General features: G+C 43.7%; 1 protein-coding gene, 1 non-coding gene and 1 pseudogene across 2 annotated transcripts; all 3 read left to right on the top strand.

Annotated features, from left to right (window-relative positions):
* Positions 1-4,468: 4,468 nt before the first annotated feature.
* LOC120420234 (dyslexia-associated protein KIAA0319-like protein) lies at positions 4,469-22,304 on the top strand. Its single transcript, XM_039583226.2, has 7 exons — positions 4,469-4,960; positions 9,522-11,371; positions 11,427-11,726; positions 11,785-12,078; positions 12,136-12,370; positions 12,436-12,600; positions 21,871-22,304. Exons 1-7 carry the CDS (start codon positions 4,705-4,707, stop codon positions 22,059-22,061), a joined length of 3,291 nt encoding a protein of 1,096 aa, XP_039439160.1. The 5' UTR covers positions 4,469-4,704; the 3' UTR covers positions 22,062-22,304.
* Positions 16,262-17,593, top strand: LOC128093146 (DNA repair and recombination protein RAD54B-like; annotated as a pseudogene).
* On the top strand, positions 21,702-21,825 carry LOC120420811 (U5 spliceosomal RNA). The gene has a single exon (XR_005605898.1). It is a non-coding gene; the product is annotated as a U5 spliceosomal RNA (small nuclear RNA).
* Positions 22,305-25,842: the final 3,538 nt, after the last annotated feature.

The raw sequence follows: 25,842 nt of genomic DNA, 5'->3' as shown, positions 1-25,842 counted from the left end.
TGCTGTTATTGCAGAAACGATTTAGGAAGGCGTCGCGACGCTCATGCAACCAAGCAAGCTGATGGTTGCGCTTGAGCTTGAAGAAACAGTTCGACGGTAACATTTCAAAAGGCATCATGTACATTTTGACACTTTCTGGGTTATTGCATATTCTGAAAGTACTCCTAATAAGCTACCTCTCCACCAAAAATGAGCAAAAGTTACTTCAGTAAAGTCTGTTTTATAATGATTTTAAATAAAGTAACATAAACAAAATCTCTACCATCAGCAGTGCCTGTTTATATAGCCCTGTCAACCTGTCAAATAAAAGACTACCGTAAAACGGGGTGACTTTGATAGCCTGGGTGACTTTGATAGGTTTGCGATTTTTCCGCAAAATGGAGAGTACAATTAAAATACGTAAAGAATGGTTTAGAAACATACTGACCGTGGTAGAGAAGTGTTCAAAGCACCTCAAGAAGAACTTTTCATAAAATTTTGACAAGTTTAAAAAGATAGGTAAGAAAATGTTGATGAAAGTCATTATTTTAAACTTCTCAAAGTGTCATGATTTTCTCAATGAACATGATTTTTAATCGGAAAACGGAATGCATTTTCGGATTTTTTGGACAATTTTCCACTAGGAGAAGGTTAAAAAAGTTAGTAAATAATAAATAATATGTGTTTTTGAAACACAATTAAAAAAAATCTCCAAATTTATAGGCAATTTCAGTTGAACAAATTTCATGTAAAATGTGAAAACTTGTGATTCGTGCTTCGAATTCAGTATAAAATGCAATATAAATCGATAATTTTACAAACAAAACTAGTTTTAACAAATTTCAGGCAAAATTGCGACTTAACTTAACTAAATATAAACATTGATTTTTTTTTCTTAAAAACTATATCAGCTACTTTAGTGATGGTACATTTATTGTACAAATAAAGTTTGAACATCTTAAATATGATTTTAACAAGAAAAACTATGACTATCAAAGTCACCCCGGAATTAAAACAAAGAATTTTTAACGTAACTATTTTTCTAAACATTATTGAAAAAACTTTTTTTCCGAAATAGTGCATGGACTTTGTGTGGTCTACCCCAGTACATGTTTTAAAAATAATAATCTTGAGAAAAACCTTACCTGTTGGAAAATATTCTGAAAACAAATTGAAATCCTATCAAAGTCACCCCGGTTTACGGTACATGAACCTCGTGACGAAAAAAAAAGCATCATGTAAAAAGCGCCATGTACATTCGGCGAAGAAAAACGAATCATAACAAAGCGTCCCCCTCAATGACAGCAGGGTGATATAGACGTTGGTGATTTCAAAAGAAGTTATGTTTGTTTTTCTCAAATATAATGACGGAAATAATGTTTTATTGAATATAGATGATCAAGTATCAATAAAATCAACGTTTTTCATCGTTTGTTATCATTAGAACATCTTCTTTTACTTTATATTAAAACGGGAATTGAAAAATGATGCCTAACTTTCAAATGCGTTTTTCTCAAAAAGGATGGTTTGTACATGATGCTTTTTGAAATGTTGGCATCGAGTTGTTGTTTTCAGCGGCGGTGTTATACATTTCCAATATTTGGGATTCGGGCTCAGTACACCTAGGGAATCATGCCTCAAAATGCCCCTAACATTTACCCATTTTGTTACATCCTAATAAACGTTAAAATAAAATTGGCAATGGATTTATGATTTATTTATTTATTTTATCTAGTTCAGCGACCTTATTTTTGTAGAATTTGAACAGTTGATTGTCTGTTACATTACCAAATTCATTTTCTCAATCATTCTCAATTTCAGCCATTGCTGCCGCCATCTTGGATAAAAAGTTTTCAAATCACTTAAGGGGTTACATTACATGTATCGGCAAAAATGTCAAGGGTTGATATGAGCACACAGTTGAACATTTTTCAAATCTGTTTTCAGGGCATTAAAATATAAATTTTCAACTAATACAAAAATAAATTTGAAGACATTTGGTTCCATCATTGCCGAGATATAGTTACAGTCCAGACTCGATTATCCGAAGCCTCGATTATCCGAAGTTTCGATTATCCAAAGTATGATTATCCTAAGGTTTGTATCGGACTTCGGTTAATCAAATCACGAAAAAAATTTTTTATTTGTTTTGCTTTTAACATCAAATTTGTTCTGTATTCTGCGACCCTATTTAGTCAAATTTGAATAGTTGCCTATTGGGGTGACAAGAAAAAATGAAAATTTTGGAAAATCGTAAGAGATATCACCAGGCTCACTCTTTAGATAAAACTTAATGTGCCAATTTTAAGAAAAATCGGTTAAGAGTTAAGGGTCGCTTTTTATCCATGAAGTTTGTATGGGAAAATTCGAAAAAAATGTATGGGGAAAAGCAAACATTCTAAAATTCCGTCAAAAGTTGGCGTTAAATGAGTCAAATCAGTGTGAGATTTTTATGTTAAATTTTAAGACAAACAACTTTGTCGAAGACCACAAAACGATCCGAGTTGCATTTTTACAAAATGCATTTTTTTAATATTTCGTCCCCGCCATCTTGAACTTCAAAATTCTAAATCACTTTAGAGTAGTTAAGGAGTCATAATTGAACTCGACAATCAATTTCGTGATTCGATTATCCACAGTTTCGATTAGCCAAAGTAAAAAATTTCCGAGGCCTTCGGTGATCGAGTCTGGATTTCATTTGAAGTTTCAAAAAACGGGTGCCACGATATCTCAACACTTCTTTGACCAAACCGGCTCAAACCGTATTCCGAGTGCATGAAAAAGGCCGATTTTCAAAAAGTTTATTTAAAAATAGAATTAATTTTATGTTTTTCATATAAAAATCACTAGTTTTTGATTTTTGTAATTTTTCAAACAACAAAATTTCAAAAATTTCAGACAATTTTGTCAATCAAATCTCGAGATATCGTGGCACCCGTAAATCAGGCATGAAGGTGTTTCGAGAAAAATACACAGAAATTTTGAGAGTTCACTTTGCGCATGGCAAAATTTCAACCGCTTTAATCGTCCTTTTCTCACTTGAATCATGAAATACAATGAAACTTTCTGGAGTGATTGTAAATTATCTGCTATGTTGATTTAGTCAATTTTCTGCAATTCGATTTTTTTAGATTTTATATATGAATATATAAATTTCCTAATGGCATTTTTGGAGTCAAATTTGAACTCAACGATATTAAATAAACAACGAATTAAATAGTTTCGAGATTCATTTTTTTCCGAGAGCTTCGGATATTTAGGGGGAGAGGGGGTAATATGCACCCCCTAAGGGAAAACTGTGATTTCTCAACCATTACAGCATTACTGTGGAAGAATTTTGTTCGATGTTCTAAAACAACTATTATTCTTCGTCAACCTTGTGAAAAAAGTCTTAAAAAACCTCAAAATTGTTCGAAAATATCGAATTTCAAAAAAAAAATTGATTCATTTCAAACAACCATGCGGGGCAATATGCACCGCAACATTGGGGCAAAATGCACTACAACAACGGGGCAAAATGCACCACAACATGGGGCAAAATGCACCAGGTAAAAGCAGTTTTCACTAGTCACCACTAGATGACACCGCTGTTTTTACAAAGGAGCTTCAGAGCGGTGCATTTTGCCCCGACCACGCTTTTTGCAGAAAATTTAATTAAAAATGCATTTTTTTGATGTTTTTGGACTCATCTATCTACAGAATAGTGAAGATTGTGGCAAAAACTATATACCTCAATACTTACACTAACAATAAATACTTTTTATATTGTCCAAAAATCATAATGAAAGTTCAATGAAAATTAGATGAAAACACAACATTTCCAGAGTTTTTTTTGAAAAGTTCCTATAAGCTATTGTCTTTCATATGTTTATAGGACCTAATCAAAAAAAAGTCAAGATTTTAATGTTTTGCAAATAACTTAAGCTGTTTTTATACTACGATGCTCAAATTTTTCCATCATGGCTTATTAATGTTAAGCTTCCAATTTCTATGAGTTTTTCCCCGGAAAATTCTTCCAAATACCGAGAAAAGCAGGGGGTGCATTTTGCCCCGGGGGTGCATATTACCCCCTCTCCCCCTAATTGAGTCCGGTATCGAGTCTGTATTTGTTTTGTAAAATGTAAATCTTATATCATTTGCAGGGACCTTAAAGGGGCTATTGAGTAAAAACTGAGAAGATAATTTTTGATTTAACATAAGTTGTTTGAATATTGTGAAGATTTGATAAAGGTGGTTCACGGCATTTCAAGTGCGATTGATCCACCATGCGTCCCCACCATATTTCTTCAGAGCAACCCATAAAAGATCCATCTAGCGATGAGTAGCAAAAGTAAAAATTTTATAGCACATACACGCTCCCTGAAAACAACAAATTTGTGGGTTGCATTCGAAAATTTGCCCACGTTACGTAATGCTTGATCGTCCTCAAAACCAAAACAACCCTCTTTCGCTCTCTCTCTCGCCACCCTCCGTTCACCCACCCGCTGATATCATCTGTCAAACTTGCCGTGCAATTTTCACTTTCATCGTCGGTTCCCGTGCAATCCGTCGAAAAATCCGTTTTCCCCGGTCGTCGGTCCTCTAGAATGATTGCTTTAGTGTGAAAAGTGAACCCGTCGTTCGGAACTGCGGAAAGAAAGTGGCCGCGACGCTGAAGGTGGCCTCAATCGGGTGAAAAAGTCAAAAATCAATTTTGACCAGCAAATTTGGCTGTGAAAATCGAAAATGATGGTCCAGTTTCGGTGGCCAAAAGTGTCGCTTCGTGTGGCGGCTTTAGGGCTTGCAATCGTGATAGCGTCAAGCCTGCCGCCGGCTCGGGCGTCTCCGGGCGATTCGAGCTCCGCGGGTGGTCTAAAATCGGATGACCACTTGCAAGACAAGCCACAAGAGCAGCAGCAGGACCAATCGCTGGGTCAATCACCGGAAATGAAATCCTGTCCCAGGATGATGAGGCAAATCTTCGACGGATATGCTCCCATCGGTAAGCTGGTGTTGCGTTGGCATGGGGGCGAAGGACACACAGCTGGAGATGGTTACACATAAAATGAGGGGGTGGGACTGGTGCCTGGTGGACGAATGCGTGTTGTTGAACATGATTAAATTCTTTTCCTGTTACTAGCAGCGGGCGGCTTGTTGATAATATCGATTTTCTGCTGTGTTTACGTTTTTTTTTTCTCTTTGGCAAAGATCTCAGCCAATGCAAATGTTTTTCATCGTTTCACGGAAACAGATTTGTTTTAAAATTCAATTAAATGTTTCTAAGTGTAGAATCTTCACTCTCCTAACACACATCCGTTCCATGCTGCAATTCAATCACAACTGACGTTTGACATTTACTCTCTCGCTCATGTTCGTTCGTTCGTCTGACACATCTCTCCACTTACACGCTGAACTTGGTTTACTCATTTTATGTGTAGATGCTACACTTGGAACTACTCATAACTCTACATCTCTCTCCTTGTCCGATGAAAATAAGCGAGAAAAAAAATCTCCCTCTGATTCAACTGTCTTTAGAAAGTCTTAGAACCCTAATTCCAGCGTTTTATTTAACAGTATGAATTAAGGATGATTCTTCAATTCCTACATAATACATTCTCCATGGAGCATGCTGATAACAATATTTAATCCCTATTTGTGAAGCAGATTCATTTTAATACGTTACGCTAGAGCTCCATAGTTTCCTCTACCCCTTACGGAGCAATCTTGTGAGATTAATTTTTCAATGACCCTTTTCGCGTGGAGCAAACGGACTCACAATCCAGTGGTCGCCGGTTCATACTCCGCGGCGAGCGCCCAACAATTCTAAGTGTAAATATGGGTATTCAGCGCCTTCGCTCCGTGCCGTACTTTCATACACTTAGGCACCCAGGGTGAGCTATACATTCGCTTATTGAACAACTATTTCGAAACGCGTCTGCTTCCAAACAATATAGTCATGTCAACAATCAAGCCGTCTCCATCAAAACAAGACGTTACCTAAATTTATCTGAAATCCCTTAAGCAAGCCAATGAAAACATCCTTATCAAGACATCCAACTTTCAAATATGAGAATTATAGCATTACAGCGGAACAAATTTTGTCAACCATTTGATCTTAACTTCAACAATTCACTATCACCTCTTCTGGAGCAAAATGAATGTTATGATCGCTCGTCCCACATATTCAGTATTCACTGCCGATACATCTTCACCACGTCGGCGGTGAATGCGACCGGATGACGACGGAATCGAAGAACGATGGAGGACAGGTCGTTCTGGACGGTCGGTCCCAACTTCAACACATCGTTCAGGGAGTGCTTGTCGGCCTTGGCGCTGGCGTCGAAAACCACTCGCAGCTTCGTGGACGAACTGGACGGTGGTGCGACAGGTAGTACTTACGCACTTCTGGTGGGTCTTGTTGTTCATAAATCTCCTTGCAGTGACCCAGCGCCTCGTACTCTTCGACGAACGGCGTGTACTGTTCTCGGAGTTCCGGGTTGCGCGACAGACGGCGCTCCAGCAGGTTGAATCTTCTCAACACCTGGACTCGGTTGTCGTCCAGCTCAAGAACCGTGTCCTTGAACGGCAACTGGACGACGAAGCGGCCACTTTCGTCGCGGCCGTGGGTGCCGCGAAAGTGCTCTTCCACTTCCTGTTCTTCGTTGGTTTGCAACTGCTTGTCGGCTAGTTCTTCGACCAGCCAGAACTTCTCGATTGCGTTGTTCAGCTGATCCTTCAGCGTGATGTTCGAGTGGACGACTTGGCAACTCAACTGCTGGAACGGGTCGTACACGCCAGTCACGATCCAGCCCAGATCGGTTTCACGCAGAGTCACGGTGCCGTTCGCCAATTTCACTCGATCCGTTCGCAGCAAGTTCCACACGTAGTTCGACGCCATGATCAGGTCGATCTCGTGCGGCTCGCTGAACTTCGGGTCTGCCAGGAACACGTGCCAGGCAGCTGTCTCGATTCTCGCCGACGGGATCCGTCCCGTGGGGTTGTCCGAAATCAGACACGAGATGTTGTCTTGGAACTGACAGTACCTCGACGAGAAGGTAAGGTTGACTCCCTTCTTTGCTTGCGTCTTCACTGCGTTGGCTCCAATGACCGTTACGTTACACTTTTCGAAGGTTAGGCCGAGGGATCGAGCCATCGCCTTATCTACGATTGAACTCTTTTAGACAACCCATGTAGGCAGCACCTATTCTTATTAATATAAGCACCTCACTTCTCTACTCTCTTCCAACAAAAAAAATACATTAACAGAATAAACTTGCAGATGACTTCCATAATCATACACCTCTTAAAGCTTCCTCAAAAGTTCAGTTATCAATCAGCCGTGAGCAAAATAGTCTTGATCTTATTAGATTAAGGACTCGGCTGATAATCAATAAAAGAGTACAAAGAAAGCACTAACAATTAGCACACGAGAGCCAAAACCTTCAGTTCATATCGAGACCTTCTTCCGTCCTTCCGGCTGCTTTCATCTCAAGCTGTTCACGGAAATCTCTCAGAGATTCAATCGGAACATCCTTAGCACTCCAGTTAACCTTCATTTGCTATCAACTGTCTTCAACAGTTTATCGAACATATTTCATGCCTCTACAGTAACATAATTGCATACACAATTGTTAAATGCTCTTTTCCTTTCAAGAGACAAAACGAACAAATAACCTCCTCAGTCTTTACGTCCAGAAGACACTCTCTTCGACCAAATCAACACCACAATCTTCCGTTACAGATCCATTCGATCACCTCGTCGGGCCCCATCCAAACATTGATCTCACTATGGAGTTTTCCATTGGTCAACGCGAGTTTCACTCGGTGCAACTTCCAAAATGGCTAGAATATTCAAAGTCAGCCCTTCTATCATAAACACACATCAAATACATCAAATGTTCCGTCTCCACTGTCTCAATGACAACCTATAAATGTCACGACAATCCCACAAAAGTCATGCTTTACATTTCATAAGAACTCGCAAATATACAAATAAGGTCCGGCTCTATGCTGAAACAAAATAACAGCCAAACCCAATCCAACTCGATTTCTGTAATCTTGCATAATCACTTAATCAACCTCACCTCGCACAACTGTCAGCCAACAAAATTTTTCGTGTAGGAATCCGACTCGGAACAATACGATCACATGTTACAAAACAATCTTGATTTCTGCCCTACCTTGTTACCTCAAATGTATTGTAAAGAGCTGTCAAACTTCTTGCGCATTTTGTGAGATGAGAACTCACGTCATCGATCACACCTTCAACGAATTCATCCTCTCATCTGTTCGGAATCCCAACCAGGGATCGATTCGACCAACTCAGCAGATCCCCTTTTCGGCCTTCCCACGAGCAACTGTTAAAACTGAACAACAAATGTTTTACGCCTTTTTTATTGTGTCCTTCCCTCCGCCTTCAACCGATTTCGCTCCTGCCTCTCTGGATTTGGCGCTTCGGGCTTCAACCGGTCCCGCTCTTTTGTTTGGGTGGCGCTTCGGGCTTCAACCGGTCCCGCTCTTTTGTTTGGGTGGCGCTTCGGGCTTCATCCGGTCCCGCTCTTTTGTTTGGGTGGCGCTTCGGGCTTCAACCGGTCCCGCTCTTTTATTTGGGTGGCGCTTCGGGCTTCATCCGGTCCCGCTCTTTTATTTGGGTGGCGCTTCGGGCTTCAACCGGTCCCGCTCTTTTATTTGGGTGGCGCTTCGGGCTTCATCCGGTCCCGCTCTTTTATTTACTCACAAACAGCAAAACAACAACACTAAACTCAAACTTCAGATTGATCATCAAATACATCTTTCAAGCGGCCTCGCAACTCTTACCCGGTGCACCATTGGCATGTTTGCTCTCCTCACCTCACCCGGATCAAAACATATCTCAGGTCATCCGCTGACTTACCAGAAACGCAAAAGCAAAAAAAAATCGCAACAACAAACAAATTTTATCGTACCGGCTGCGCCAATTGTAGAATCTTCACTCTCCTAACACACATCCGTTCCATGCTGCAATTCAATCACAACTGACGTTTGACATTTACTCTCTCGCTCATGTTCGTTCGTTCGTCTGACACATCTCTCCACTTACACGCTGAACTTGGTTTACTCATTTTATGTGTAGATGCTACACTTGGAACTACTCATAACTCTACACTAAGCTTAAGAAACAAAATTTCTAAGCTTATTTTTTAACAGTCAATGTCAGGCTCTTACACTTACATCATACCAAAAACAAGGAATCGCCTCCGGAACGAGTTCAAATGCGTAACCGGAAAAGAAGTTGTGACACGAACACTCAAAGCGTGTTCTAGCGTGTTGCTCGTACTGACTCAGATCAAGGGTGAGATGTAGTTGTAAGGGCAGTGCGTGTTCGTCGGAAACCTGGTGCACAAGATACGTAGAGGCTCGTTCTTACACTTAAAATTGCAAATTGCGAACTATGGTTTTTATAATCACAAAAATATGGGATATTTCCTGACAATTAAAAAAACATGATCTTTTTCCAGTCTTGTGGTAGCGCGCGTACCCGGCGTGACATGACTGAGTCGCTCTGATTCATCTTCTCATTCCAGGCGGTCGCGAAGCGGGCAACTACACGGAAACCCCGGACGCGCCAACTCTGCGAGCGTGCGTCCAACTGTGCTGTGACAAAGGACCAGACTGCAATACTGCCTTCATCTTTAACCGATCGTGCTACCACGTGCGCTGTCTCAGCAATGACCTTTGCCTGCCGGCAAAGAAGAAGAACCTGTCGACGACCCTGCAGATGGTGCTGGTTAATCCGGTGGGCGGTAGCGAAAGCGGTGGCGCCGGCGCGAGTTGGTTGGAGATTTTGAAGAGCGCGAATCCGCAACAACTGCTGCAGGAGGAAGATTTGCAGGGTCGGTTGGCGGGGGCGGAGACGAGTATATTGAAAAAGTTGAAGAATATTTACAATTTTGAGCGGAATAGGCAGGATCTGGTTGGGGATGGTGGGTACAGCATGCCGGTGAAGCAGTTGGCGGATTACGACTTTGGGAAGGCCGGATATATGAGCGATCCGGTGAATTATTTGAACGAGCAGTACGACGATTTGGCGATGGAGGAGAGCAAGTTTTATCCGGAGCAGAAGCAAGCGTTGCCGACGACTTGTGAGTTTGGCGTGGATGGGTCTTGTCCTAAGAATGAGGTTTGTATGCGAGTGAGCAGTAATCCGATGGCGGGACTGTGTGCTTGCGTTGAGCAGTACGTGCGGAATGGTAAGAACGTTTGCGTTAGGGAGAAGCAGCCGATGGCTTACGCCGCGGCGCCGCAGACGCTGACCGCGCAGAAGCTGGTCATGAACAATATTCACAGTGAAGCGGGTGAGATTGACGAGGGAAATCAGCAGTCGAAGAAGCTGACGGTGTCGGTTATGTCGAAGGAGGTGAGGTTGCCGGCGGACACGATTGTTCTTTCGGCGTACGTGATTCCGGATGAAACCTCCAGCGGAGACAAGTACGCCTATTCTTGGTCACTGATTTCGCAACCTTCGAAGGTTTACAGCAATGCGACCATTACGGATCAGACCAAGCCGCAGGCGAAGCTGTCCAAGCTGACGGAGGGTTTGTACCAGTTCAAGGTAACCGTTACGGGCAGCGACGGCTGGTATGGGGAAGGATCGGCGAATGTGTCGGTGCTCCCGGAGCAAAAGATCAACAAACCTCCCCAGGTGATAATAACTCCGATGGAACAAACGGTCAAGCTGCCAAACCACAAGGCAATCCTCGACGGAAGTGCCTCGACGTCATCTTCGTCCAAGATCGTCTCTTACCAGTGGGAGCTGGTTCAGGGTCCGCTCGGCTATCAGCCGGAACTTCCCGCCGTAAGCACTCTCCAGCTAAACGAACTGACAATTCCCGGCAAGTACACCTTCAAGCTGACCGTAAGCGATTCGGAGAAGCTGGCCAACAGTACCACGGCCACGATCGAAGTGCTGAAAGAAATCGACTACCCGCCGGAAGCGAACGCCGGCCAGAACGTGATTGTCTACTTGCCGAACAACAATGTCACACTGAACGGATCGCTCAGCAAGGACGACCACGAGATTGTCGCCTGGGAGTGGACCAAAGCCAGCTCCGACCAGTCCAAAGCCGTCGACATGCAAAATACACGAACTCCGTACTTGCAGCTTTCAAACCTTGAAGAAGGCGTCTACGCGTTCGAGCTGAAAGTGACCGATGCTAAGAACCAGAGTAGCACCTCGAGCGTTCACGTGTTCGTAAAAACACCGACTAACATGCCCCCGACAGCCAAGGCTGGAGCAAACTACACGATAAACTTACCCCAAAACTGGGCCACCCTAAACGGAAGCGAGTCACGGGATGACCTCAAGATCACCAGCTGGCGGTGGCGTCAGATTAGTGGTCCAAACACTGCCGTAATTCAGGCCGGAAATAACTCGGTAAGTTCCCTTAAAAGTATTGCTAGAAAAAAAATCTAATTCACTTCATCCGCAGATTGCCAACGCGACCGCGCTCACGATCGGCGAGTACGTCTTCGAGCTTACCGTTACGGACGAGGTGCAAAACAACGCCTCGGACCGGGTTCGGGTTACGGTGGTTCAGGAACGAAACACCGCACCGGTAGCGAATGCCGGCGGCGACCAGAGCGTTACACTGCCCACGAACGCCATCGTACTGAACGGGACGCGTTCGTACGACGATCTGGGAATTGCAAATTTCAGCTGGACGCGTGAACCGGGCAGTTTGGCGGTTGGAAGCATCGTTGACAACACGGACAAGAGGCCGGTTTTGATTGTAGGGCGATCTGAACGATACATTTTTGGTCAAATACTAAATTCTTATCATTCCGCAGCTGACAAACATCGTCCCCGGCCGGTACGTCTTCAAGCTGACCGTGACCGACGGGCAGGGACTTTCCGGAAGTGACACCGTTAGCGTTATTGTCCACCCGGATCCGCTCGTAATGAGCTTGGTCGAGCTAACGCTAACGATGGAGGCTACCGTGCTGACGCAAACCGAGCTTGATTCGCTGCAGCAGAAGCTGGTTCTGCTGATCGGGGACAACACGCGGGTTCACATCCGTGACCTGAAGATCGAACACAAAACCGGCCAAGTGGTTATTGTGTTCTATGTCGACAAAAGCGGCGTAAGTCAATATCTTTTCAAGCTTCAAAAAATCATCACTAACATTACGCAATTTCAGGACAAAGAAAAGCAGGACATTATCCCAGCCCTGGAGGTGGAGAAAATTCTGAAGGAAAAGTTCTGGCGCGACTACTCCATCCTCGGTACATCGGTGGCCGGCATTCGGACCGCAATCTGCCAGAACGAATGTTCCGGCCACGGCGTTTGTAACGCCGAAACGCGCGACTGCATGTGTCAGAGCTTCTGGATGCCGGACATCTTTTTCTTCTGGGGTATCGCCGAGGCCAATTGCGGTAAACTTGTCGAATATGTAGTCAAAAATTCCCTTGAAAACTTATATTTTCCCCCATTTCACCAGACTGGTCCATCCTGTACGTGATCATCGGTGTTTTCATCGTGTTTCTGCTGCTCTCCGGCATCTGCTGGGGCATCACGTGTCTGTGCCGGCGGACGGCCAAACCGCGCACGCGCAGCAAAACGCAAAAGTACTCGCTGCTCGCGCACGACGACGAGCTGCCTTCGTGTGAGTATTAAGGCGATTTGTCGCTTTGTTAGAAGTTTGTCCATTTAGATTTTTTTCAACTTTGTTTCGTTTGTTTGGGTTTAGTTGATTTCCTCCTCGAGCATCGTCCACGTCTCGTGTCCGTAGAAAACGACCGGTCTTATCAGCGTTTCGTACATGGTACACTTTGTACGCCGGGAAAGGTGACCAGACCTTAGGGTCTTGTGGAGTCCATAGTAGGCACGACTACCCGTTATGATGCGTCACCAAAGATGCGAAGTAGACAAACTCCTCCACAACATCGAACTCGTCCCCGTTAATCGTCACGCTCGGTCCTATGCGAGCCGTAAGGGACTCGGTTCCTCCTGCCAGCAGATACTTCCTCTTTGCCACATTCACCTTCAATCCAACCTTCTCCGTTTACCGCTTCAATTCAGTGTACAATCTAGCCACCTCCTCAAACATTCTGCCAACAATGTCCATGTCATCACTCCCTGTTCAACTTTCGTTGGGTTTGGTCGTCTTTCGAGCTAGCTTAGCGCGTTTTTGACGGTGTTTTGTTAACTTTCGCCGACGGCCATGGCGGCGGCCGCGACGGTGGAGAGTGAGTGGACGGAGCACAGGGCTGAGAATGGAAGGACGTTCTACTGGAACGCGGCCTTGAGGAAAAGTGTGTGGGAGAAACCGGACGGGTTTCAACCCAAGACGCAGGCGGCGACGAGCATGGAGGTGGAAGACTCCGAAGGAGGAGGAGAGGACGGGGGCGAATTTCGTCCCGTGGTCAAGGTTCGCCGCAGGAAGGCTAAGGAGGAGATCAACGTCGGCGATGGCGGCAACGACGGCGATGTGGAGAAACTGCTCAGCAACAACAAGTTCAGCCCGCTAGCGGAGGAGAGCAACAACAACAACAATGCGAACCCAGCAGCAGAAAAAACCATCCCCGTGGTACCAGCAACCGGCAAGTCGGCCGGGGAGAAGAAGCAGCCGCCGCTGGTGGTGAAAGAAATGAGCTTCGCCCGCCTTGCGAAGGTGATGTCGTCGTGTGATGTCCAGCCGGAACACAAACTGACGCGGTACGGCACAAAAATTACGTGCTTCTCGAGCGACGACTTCGACACGGTGCAAGCCCACCTGACGAAGAACAAGGTGCAGTTCTACACGCACGGAAAGCGCAGTGCGAGACCGCACCGGGTAGTAATGCGAGGTCTCCCGAACGCGGAACCGGATCACGTCAAGGAGCTGCTCAAGACGGAACATCAGCTGGACATCTTGGCAGTACACGCCATCAGGCGGAAGCAGCAGCTTCCCGCCATCGATGAGACGCCTTTCATCGTGCTCTTCCCGAAGGGGCACACCAGTCTGAAGGAGTTGAGTAGCAAGGTAAAGAAAGTGGGACCAGTCGTCGTCCGGTGGGTGGCCTACCGGAACAAAGAACCGCACGTGACCCAGTGCAAGAACTGCTTGCAGTTCGGTCACGGAACCAGTAACTGCCATCTCAAGCCCAGGTGCAGCAGCTGTGGGGGTGCCCACAGCACAGAAAAGTGCAAAGCTGAAGAAACGGAAGCCAAGAAGTGTGTCAACTGCTCTGGATCTCACGAGGGTCTGGACCGCAGCTGTCCCAAACGTGCGCAGTTCATCCAGTCGAGGCAGCAGGCGTCCAAGCCGAAGCCGCCAGCATGGAAAAAGGACAAACAGACTCCGGCAGGAGCTGTGTTTACCGCGGCGGATTTTCCTCCGCTACCTGGAGCGGTACCGGAAGAGAAACATCCTCGTCCCGCAGGAAGAAGTCAAGGAAATACTGGCGCCGACGCCGGTGCAACCCCGAAGGAGCAACAAGGTGAACGGATGCTGTACAGCGAGTCGGAGCTGTGGGCCATTTACCGAGAATACAGAGTTCGCTTGAGGCAGTGCAAGACACCCGAGGAACAGATTGACGTGATCGCACACTTGCTGACACATGGCACGAGAAAATGATCATCTGATTCAGTTACGTTTTTTTTATTATTTATTATTTGTTGTATTTTTGATCCTCGGTCCTAACCTGGTCGTAGCACCTAAAAGGACCTAATAAAAATAAGTTGTGAAGAAAAAAAAAAAAAAAAAAAAAAAAAATGTCCATGTCATCAGCAAAGCAGATGAACTGGCTGGACCGGTTGATAACCATGCCCCGCTTGTTAGAGCCCGCACGCCTCATAACACCTTCAAGCCCAATGTTGAAACAGAGCCCGGAGATACCGTCGCCTTGTCGCAGTCCCTTGCGCGATTCGGTCGGCTCGGACATCACACCCGAGATCTTCAGGCTTCACCGTGTCCCGTCCATCGTTGATTTCACCTTTCTGATCAGCTTTCCGGGAGCCGTTCTCGTACATGATCTTCCATAGCTCTTTGCAATCGACCGAGTCGTACGCGGCTTTGGAATCGATGAACAGGTGGTTGCATTCCGTTCCGTTCAGGTGTTCGTCGAAATGCTGTTCCACCCTTCGATCACCTCAAACTCGTCCGTCAAGATTCCCCCCGCGGCATAAAGCCCTTCCCGGTATTGACTGAGTTTCTTGTAGAACTTGCGCGTTTCGTTGGAGCGAAACGTTCCAAACGGTTCCATGTCCGGCGCTTCTTTTCCCGGAAGAGATGGGTTTGCTGTCTGTGCAACTGTTTGTACGACTCGTACGACTGTGAATAGCGTCTGGATCACAAAATTTGAAAGTTTCAGAATGATCCTGACAGGACTTAAAAAATGCAACTAAATGACGTCTGAAGCAAACGCACGCAAGAAACAAATTATAGCATGCTAATGGATCACTCAGATATTACGTAACCAAAGCACGAAACTGTGCTTTAGGGTCCAGTGAGTAATTGGTTACGTCTTTCTGAATCGGCCTTTGCTATAATATGTTATAGCTTGCTATTCAGCACGCTACAAATGTTTGTCGTGTAAATTCCTATAAGATTTTTATTGGCAATGCTTTGCTAGAATAATAGAGATGGTCGAGTTTTGTTTATAATATCTTCTATTGAAAAATGATTTAAAGATTTTTTGTGTTGATAGTTAAACACAAAACAATTAATTAAAAACTTTTTTTTTCAATTTAAATTTATCAGCTCAGAGATTCCTGACGGAATTCCCAACACTCAAAATCTAAGTTTTACCAAAAACTTAGCTTGAAACTAATTTATCCTAATATGTGGTTGGTAGCTCCCTCACTTTTTAAGCTGCCTGAAATAAATCAACTACTACCACCACCCTCACTTTTTCCAAATAAATCCTCAAAAATGTTTAAACACTTCGAGTGGTATTAAAAGATCTTTCGATAAGCGTTGGATGACGGAGCTGGACTTAGTTTGCAAACAGATAAGTGAGATCCGGCTTCAAAAAAGTAGATAAACATTACGAAAGTGATCATAACTTAATATTGGGTTGCCAGATCTTCAATTTTTTGGACTCATTGGAATGGTCTTCTTAACGATGTATATAATATGCTGAGAATTTAGTTGTCTTCTGGCCACTTATCTAATATCCAAATAATTCGAAAAACAATTTTGTATACTTAACTTTTCAACTACTTTATATCGAAACAGGTTCAAATTTTGTTTGAAATTTTTATCCCTCGGCTCTGGTCGAACAAAGTAAAATAATAAATCAAATTACTAGCCAAATTTTCAAACAAACAAAAAGTATCAAAAATGATTTGTATACACGGGGTTGGGCACATGGTTGATCCGTAGCGCATTGGATTTACTTCCGTAAATATTTCGTAAATATCGTAAATACAGGCGTAAATATTATTTATCTGCACGATATTCGGAACAAAATTTTGTTCAGTGTGGATAGTGACAGTTCAGAACTGTCACTTGTTTGTTTCCTTCATTTACAAACTGACAGCGGGACCAGAAACGTCAGCACTTCTACTAAAGAAGCAAATGCGGGTGATGACGGCAGGACCGTCGATGAAGCGGTCCCTGCCGGCCGAACTTCCACCACCCTCACAATCCGACCGCAGCCGTTACCGCAAGCCCAACCGGACCCGGGCATGCTGAAGCTGCTCACCAGCTCGGAGAACCATGTCCGCGTGTTGGAAGCCCAAGCCGCCGCAGTCAGAAAGCCGGCAGCGTTGCACACCCCCGCAGAACCAACGACGACGCAAGTGTGCTGGGGCAAAATAACGACCAAAAAGCACAAAACGTGGGAGGGCGACGGAACGTTGACCATCGTGGGCGGGAAGAGCGTCACGTTGGGCGACGAGGAAGGCAAGGTGATTGGGAGCTCCGGTTTGGTGAAGGGGGAGGAGCTGTAGGAGGGTTCGCGGTTGAACAAGGAGGTTGAATTGGTGGAGCGGATTGCTGGGGAGGTGGCCAAGGAGAATGATGTGCCGGTGAAGAGGGTTCGATTCGAGGCGAGAGGAGGGTTTAGGCCGCCGGCGGAGTCGATGTGCGCCGGGAGTCCGATTGTGGTGTCGACACGGGTGTCGAGCAGGTTGGGACGGTGGGGAGGAAGCGATTACGGAGGACTTTGTTCCGTTGACGATGCGGGAGCCTTCGTTCGATCAGTGGAAGTATAACAAAGGGTTGCGTTCCGTACTGCGTGGCTAAGCATTTGCGGCCTCACCAGCGGGAAGGGGTGAGCTTTCTGTACGAATGCGTTTTGGGAATGAAACGCGAAGACTCGGAACAGTTTGGAGCGATTTTGGCCGACGAGATGGGACTGGGGAAGACGTTGCAGATGTTGGGAATCAGGGACCTTACGGGCAGCCGATTGTGAAGCGGGTTCTGATCGTGACTCCGAGCAGTTTGGTGGACAACTGGGATCGAGAGATAACAAAGTGGTTGAAGCAGGAACGGATCTTTACGTTCATCGTGGGGCCGAATAGCAAGTTGAAAAAGTACGCGCACCTGTTCGCAACCCAACGAGTTGTCGCATGGGGGGAGAAGGGAGAGGAGGGGGCGGTCAATATCGTTTTTTTTTTCATCACATCTAACAATACAAAAAAGCTGATTTCACAAATAAAAAGAAATTAAACCAATGGCGACTTTTCCTTGGCCAGTTCGGAGGCATCCCAGACGAGCTTGGCACCGTCTCCGATGAACATCTGCACCAGCTACTGGCCGGCCAGCTTCAGGTAGGTCGACTTCGGTGGATGAATTCTCAGGTTCTTGAACTTGTCCTTGTGCGTCGTCGGCAGCACGACGGCCTCAATCAATGTCTGGATTTGCCTGTCTAACCCGCCAATGTCCGAATACTGCTCGGTCGGCCGGAAGAGTCTCCAGGATGAGGTACGAGTCCTTGTTTACGCCCACCAAATCGCCCGGCTTGAGTTTCTCTGGATCAACCATGCCAAACATGGGCAAAAAGTACGTCTGCCGTGACAAAGTCTTGATTACGGTGCGCTTGCCCTTCCGCTTGGAGTCCAGCACCACCACCGCCCCGTCGTCCTCCGTCTCATGAGGGTCCACGTCCAGCAGCTCGATCGACTTGTTCTCCTGGGTTACCACCATCTCGATTGCTGGTGCCTTACTGAGTCCGGAACACGCACTAAATTCAACACAAAACAATGGAAAATCCGGATTTACTACGACGAAGCTGCTGGCCCATGAAATTGCCGGATGATAATAGAGCGCCAGCAAATCGCCCGGCCGGGAAATGTAATAAAGACAGATTGATTTTGTTTTTTTTTTTTTTTTTTTTCATAAAATTATTTTTATTAGGTCCTTTTCGGTACTGGGACCTGGTTAGGACCGAGTCGGCTTTTGTAATTACATTTGACTTAATAATTACAGAGGATCTTGTGTGTAAATGTTAGAGGGAGGGAAGCCGATTACCCGCGGCCTACTCGGGGTTAGTAGGGAAGGGATTGATGTTAAAGACAAGGCGTGGGAAGGGAAGGGGGATTGTGTAGGGGTCTTGGTTGGCTCTGCTGGCCTTTGCGTTTTGTCCTCAGCCGCAACTCGGTGTCCAGCTGCTGGGGCGATCTTGCTTTGCTTCCGGTGCAACCAGAAACGACGGCTTTGTGTGAAGGCGAATTATACTAACTAGAGGAAAACTAACTGAAGGGGAACTAACTGGAAGAAAACTAAATAGATATTTTGGAATCTAAGAGGAACTGATAGATAGGATAGAGAACATCAAGGTCTAGTTGAGAAAGCGCGTCTCGCATCGGGATTTCTGGTGGTCTTCCTCGGGCCCTGAGGGTATCTTTCAACTTAATTCTGTGAACATGGTGATCTGGACACGCCCATACAAGATGGTCGATGTCCTGATAACCCTGCCCACAGTCACAAAGGTTCGTATCACTCATGTTGATACGGTACAGATGAGCCTTGGACGAGTAATGGTTCGACATAAGGCGGGACATCGTTCTGATGAATCCACGCGTCAAGTCCATTCCCTTGAACCAGGCTTTTCTTTGCACCTTAGGTCGTATGGAATACATCCAACGTCCTTTGGTGTCGTCGTCCCATTGATTTTGCCAATCCAGAAGCGCACGCTGCCTCGGAAAACCGTAGCATTCTTGTAGGCTAATTGGCCTTTCATAAATGTCTCCACTCTCAGCACCCTTCTTGGCGAGCAAGTCCGCTTTCTCATTACCCGGAATCGAGCAATGAGCGCGGACCCATACCACCGTGATGCTGAAGGACTGAGCCGCCAGGTTGTTTAAAGTCTTGCGTATTTCCGTGAGGAAAAACGTAGACTCCCTGGTCGGCTTCAGAGTCCGGATAGCCTCAACAGAGCTAAAGCTATCGGTGAAGATGAAGTAGTGGTCAGGTGGCATGGTCTCGATGATTCGCAGTGCGCAGTAAACCGCGGCTAACTCTGCGACGTAAACCGAACTCGGGTCCTTCAGCTTAAAGAACAGCTGATAAGATTCATGATAAACACCGAAGCCCGTACAGCCGTCGAGCTTGGAGCCATCGGTGAAGAATCTGTTGTTTGGAGGAACATGGTTGTACTTTGATGCGAAGATCGACGGTACAACTCCCCGCAGAAGATGGTTTGGGATACCGCGAGTATCGGCTTTCATGGACGTGTCGAAGCCAATCAGGGTGCTGCTGGTTAACGGAGGCGTGCGCTGTACCGTTGTGCTCGGGCTCCACTCCCACGATGACATAAAGTCATAATATAGAAGCATGCGCCGAGACTCAACGTGAAGGTTCAGCAACGTTTCAAAGTTGTCAATTACCAGTTTATTCCTGTAATCACACCGGATCAGGAACCGGTAAGACAGTTCGTAGTAACGAGTTCGCAGAGGCAATACTCCCGCCAAGACCTCGAGGGTCATGTTGTGAGTTGAGTGCATGCATCCCAAGACAATGCGAAGACTTCGGTACTGTATCCGCTGGAGAACCAACAAGCGTGATTTCGCAGCTGATTGGAAGCAGAAACTGCCATATTCCAGCACCGAGAGTATCGTTGTCTTGTACAGTCGAAGCAGGTCAGAAGGATGAGCACCCCACCGGTTGCCAGAGACGCTGCGCAGAAAATTAGTTCTTTGCAGGCACTTTTGCTTCAGGTAGTTGATGTGCTTCCCCCATGTTCCCTTTTGATCGAAGATGGTACCCATGTACATGAAGTGGTCCGACTGCTCGATAGTCTTTCCCGAGAGAGAAAGATTGAGCTGCGGCGGTTCATGCTTCCCCGTAAAAACGACCAGTTCCGTCTTCTCCGGAGAGAATTCAATACCCTTTTCAACTGCCCAATGGGCCAAGTTGTTCAGGGTATCTTGCAAGGGTTCTAGCAGATCGGCTTCCTTCTTGGCAGCGATTGAAACCACTGCGTCATCTGCGTACTGTATAAGGGTGCAGTCTCCGGTCAAGCAATCATCGATATCGCTGACGTAGAAGTTATACATGGATGGGCTAAGGCGTGAGCCTTGTGCCAAACCCATGTAACTTATCCGGGTGATTGCCAGATCACCTTGCACAAAGTGCATGTGTTTTTCTGACAACAGGTTGATGAGGAAGTTGCACATCGTCGGATTGAGACCGCTCCGCCGAAGCTTTACTCCCAACACCTCGATGGAGACTGAATCAAATGCACCCTTGATGTCTAGGAAAACAGAAGCCATTTGCTGTTTTTTACCACGGGCTATGTCGATTCCTGTGGCCAGCAAGGCTAGACAGTCGCTTGTTCCCTTGCCTCTCCGGAAGCCATACTGCGTGTCTGACAGCAAGTGCTCTCGTTCCATCCATGGTTCGAGGCGGTCGAGGATCATCTTCTCCAGCAACTTGCGTAGACACGACAGCAAGCTGATTGGACGATACGAGTTGTGGTCGGACGCCGGCTTACCGGGCTTTTGAATGGCAACCACCCGGACCTGTCGCCATTCGTGTGGAATTACGTTCTGCTCCACCAACGTGTTGAACAGTTTCAACAGACGCTGCTTGGCGACGTCCGGAAGATTCTTCAGCAAGCTGAACTTGATCTTGTCCGGACCAGGAGCAGTGTTGTTGCCCGTCAATAGTGCTATGGAGAGCTCTACCATCGAGAAGGGAGGATTAGAATCGCTCCCATCAACAACGTCGAATGATGGTTGTGTCGGCACCGAGTCCGGGCACACCTTCTTGGCGAAATCCAATATCCACTTGTCCGATTTTTCCACACTCTCGTTCGGAACGGAACCTCTACGCATGGCCCTCGCAACGCGCCACAGAGTGCTAGATTGATTTTGTTGTTGTTTGTAAACAGTGCGCGCGTTTGCGATGACAGCTGTGAAAAACACTGAAATAAAATTCATAGAGGAATTGTGTATGCACGTAAATATGGATGCACATACGGATTAACTTATGACATAAATGCAATATATTTGGAGTGACCACCTCGTGTTTGTATATCATAAGAGATATGCTACTATGAGATGATAATATTTATGAGAATGTTTTTCTTCAAATTTCAAGTCCTTTCCTATTGTTGCCCCAAATTCAAAATTTGTAAAAAGTTTATCAATCCTTTATTTGATTGAAAAAAAAACTCCGGCCCCGAACCCAGTTTGCCATAAAATATTCCAATTGGAACGTGGAACCCTACCATCTCTAGCAACCGACCACGTGGATAAACGTTTACACTCCACTCTTCGTATCGCTAGTGCAACCGAACTCCGGTGGATGACCTGCCTAGCTTTGACCCTCTCTCGTTACTCTGGTCTCTCTTCAATTGTCGAATAAATCTTTCGCCTTTTACTAAAGATTTCCGTGGAGAGGGACACTCTAATGAGTCTAAACTGAATTTTTGTTCGTCTCGATCCTTAACTGGGTCGAGCATAATCGCTCAACAAGAAACTGATGAAAAGCCGTAAATTTCAGATAATCGCGCTGGGACAGCCATTTCGGATTCCGAAACCGACTCGGACGTGCTGTTTGAGAGCCGATCGAAGCAACCCAACGGGTTGGTGCACGGAACCGGCCGCAGCGGGAGTGCCCTGCCGAACGGGGACACCCGCAACGGACACACCAAGTACAGCACGACGCGGCTGGGTCGACGGATCAAGGCTTAGGATGTGCTGCGATCCTGCTGAATGGCCCTTTTAAAGCGTAGCCAGCAACGTTTGCAGCTGTTTAGCACGGCACCACGTACTTATGAGTTTCCAGTGACGACTTGATTTCCTGAAAAAAATGATGTTTTCTTTAACATGATTATTGCGTTAGAAAGCAAACAGAATAGTGATCTAGTAGCCATCGAGTAGCAGTAACAGTAGGTAATTTTTACGTTGCAATTTGATCGAGATTGTGTGCTTCTAATGGCCTATCTACAATCACTTAGCTTAGAAAATTTCACTTAGCTTAGGAATTTGAATCAATGGAAATGAAGCCGAGCTTCTACAATGGAAAAGTAATCAAATTAGAAACTGACGTATGGTTTGAAAAATTTCAAAATCTACGGTAAGTTGACGTTTCAATATCAAAGGTAAACAAACAACTGCATAGCAACGTAGGGTATATGGCCCTATTTTGGACCTACTATGCAAAGCGTCAACATATTTCGCATAGTTCTCAGGAACGGTCTAACTAATTTGTCTCGTTTCAGGATTGTTTTGTGCCTTAATTTATGCTTAACAAAGTGTACTATTGAAAATTTAAAATAATTTAACCATTCCATTGTAATAAGTATTTCAAGTAAAACATTTTTTGGATGCTTTTTGGACTTATTGAATGTATTTTGGAGACATCGCTGAACCTATTTTGGACCCACACTCTGATTGGTTGAAATTTGGACAACTCAAATTGCGGCGTGCGGCGGCAACACGCACACTTACAAAAACTCGGTTTGATAAACCAAAGGGCCTATCCACGATTATAATTTGGAAAATATTTATTTCAGAAATTAAATAATTATGATGAAACAATGGATTTGAATTTGAAAACGTGTTTTAATCATATTGAATGGAAACTCACGCATCTTTAGCAGGTCTCTGTCCTATTTACAATTTGCATATTCTTACGACCTGATTGTTCAAGCATTAGAACATAAAAGACAACCCGTTATTACTCGCAATAAAAACACCTTATCTTAAAATTAAATGAATGACACAGATACATAACAAGTTACAATGAAAAAAGGTTCTAAATTTTACGCAGAGCTTATGTTCAAATATTATTAAACAATCAAGAAATTTGAAAGGGAGATTATAGCTTGTAACTTGGTGTGAAACTTTCTCATCTGTCATGTTAAACTTTACAGTTGCTTGACAAAAAGTTTAACTACATGTTGCACTTTAAAAACAATGTAATATTTGAAAAAAAAAATCATTTATGTCAATACTTAGTTCACTATGTTTATAAGCTTTTTAACATAATAAATATAAATTTTATGTAATATTGTTAAAAATTCAGAACTTTGCCTGAAATTCGTTGAAACTAGTTTTGTTTATTAAATTATGGATTTATATTACATGTATAACTGAATTTAAAAAACGAATCAAAAGTATTCACATTTCATATGAAATTTGTTTTACTGGAAATGCCTTTAAACTATGAGATTTAAAAAAATTATGTTTCAAAAACAAATAATATTTAATATTATTTATATAACTTATTTTACCTTTTCCTAGTAGAAGATTGTCCGAAGAATCCAAAAATGCATTCCGTTTTACGATTCAAAATCATGTTCATTGAAAAAATCATGACACGTTGAGAAGATGAAAATAATGCTATTTATCAACATTTTCTTAGTTAGTTATAGTTAACTAACTTTTTAAACTTTTCAAAATTTAATGAAAAGTTCTTCATGAGGTACTTTGAGCACTTCTCTACCACGGTCAGTATGATTCCATACCATTCCGTACGTATTCAATTTGTACTCTTCATTTTGCGGAAAAATATCAAACCTATCAAAGTCACCCCGGCTATATGTCTCAAATCATAAAATTCATAATGTTAACATCGCATTAACCTCTTATGCTATTTTTTTCGAAGTTTTTTATTTTTCTAGCTGGTTTAATTGTGTTTCTAACATGATTGACACGGTAAAATTTAAAAGTTTAATTTATTATAAACCAACGCTGCCAATTGTGAAAAAATACGTTATACCTGTATTTTTAAAAATTATATATAGATAAATATGCAAAAATCAGTTAAAACTTACAAAAAATATATTTTCCATATGTATATTTCTCTGATTAGTTTGCAATACGTCGTAAAAGCCATCACGATCTCCGACACTTATTTGATTTTTTTTCTGAACCAAACCAAATTTTGTTTGTTTTCCAGTAAAGAGCATTTAAAAGACGTGCAGATGATAATTCAAAGCATTTTTTATTTGTAATTCGTTAATTGATCGAGAACTAATCGAAAAATTGATTTGTTTACAACTAGCGCTTAGGATCTTTTTAAAACTAACTCAAGATTTTTTTAAATTTAATTCATACGACTTTTTCAAAAACCACTCGTAAGCGATGTTGACAGCTCCTGTCACGGTGACAGCTGACGATTTAATGAACTAGACCCTTTAGGTTTTTCAATCGTTTCCCCTTCAATTCCAACAGGGTAGCCAGTTTGCATTTTTTGAAGCAAAAATTAAAAATATATGCGGCTAAATTGGTGATAATGATGTTAAGACAAAAATAAATCAACATCAGTTTAAATTTTGGGATACTTTGCAATCGGTCCTAACAATCATCTAAATCTCTAGCATCAATTTGCATTTTTATCGTTTAAAAAACATATTTTCATTGTTTCTGGTGATCATTTGCTTTTTAAAGCTTAGATTTCATTCAAATAATTACAGTAAAGAAATTCAATTCAAAATATTAAATTAAAAAATTTCAATCAATTTCAATGAAATATCGAAATAAATTGATAAACAAAACTGGCAACACCTTGTTATGCATGTGTTGGTAATAGCCTTGAACCGACAGCAAAGTAGCTCCAAAAACTGATCCAACGCGGCTGATTTGAAAAAATATTTTGAAATGAGTTTTTTTCGATAATAGAATAGTTATTTCAATGGTTTAGTGACGGAAAACAAGAAAGAATTAAATAAACAACAGTTACATTGCTCGGAAACCGGACGAAATTGCTTGGTGTCAGTGCAAAACAGAAAAAATCATCAAGGTATCGCGAGCCAAATCTGATAAGCAACGAGGCCGGAATTTTTGGACCTAATCGATGTGCTAGAAAAATGAAAGGAAGTTCGAATGGCGTTGGAAAAAGTGGCTGAAAAAGCGGAAATAATCAAAAATGTTAACATTTCTGGAAGAGGTAAGATACAAAACGATCCTGCCTACACTTTCTGTTGATTGGATTCAGTGAATTCGTACTTTAAAAGCCTGAACTACCTCGATTAATAAAAATAGGTCCAAAATAGGTACTAGGTCCAAAATAGGGTCATATACCCTATATCAGCCCAGCAAAATTTCTAAGTTGATTGTGGATGACGGCCGTAAGTTGCGTACTTTCCTAAGTAACTACTTTACTTAGATGTTCTAAGCTAAGTGATTGTAGATAGCCCATAAGTCTGATAGGTGATAAAGTATGCGAAAAGTAAGGTTTAAAATCTTGACTTTTTTTTGATAAGGTCCTATAAACAAATGTAAACATTGAGTGTATCCCGCTTACTCCGATGGACTTTGACATAAGGTGTGAAAGGGATACACCCAATGTTTACATTTGTTTATAGGACCTTATCAAAAAAAAGTCAAGAAATGTAGAACACAAATCCAACATTGTAAAAACACACACATTCCAGCAATTCGCTTTATTCCACTGCTTAGTTAGTATATTGAGTTGAACCCCAGTAACATGTACAGCATTTTAAGACTGCAAGTGATAAAATCTTGA

Source organism: Culex pipiens, chromosome 2, assembly GCF_016801865.2.
Source record: "Culex pipiens pallens isolate TS chromosome 2, TS_CPP_V2, whole genome shotgun sequence".
Lineage (NCBI taxonomy): Eukaryota > Metazoa > Arthropoda > Insecta > Diptera > Culicidae > Culex > Culex pipiens.
Note: the sequence above shows the minus strand (reverse complement) of the source record. Positions and strands in the feature narration are given on the sequence as shown.

Bases quoted from the DNA above. Each gene is read 5' to 3' on its own strand.
- LOC120420234 (XM_039583226.2), top strand. From the start codon at position 4,705: ATGATGGTCCAGTTTCGGTGGCCAAAAGTGTCGCTTCGTGTGGCGGCT. The intron at 4,961-9,521 runs GTAAGCTGGTGT...TTCTCATTCCAG, and splicing joins CGACGGATATGCTCCCATCG to GCGGTCGCGAAGCGGGCAAC. The intron at 11,372-11,426 runs GTAAGTTCCCTT...CTTCATCCGCAG, and splicing joins TTCAGGCCGGAAATAACTCG to ATTGCCAACGCGACCGCGCT.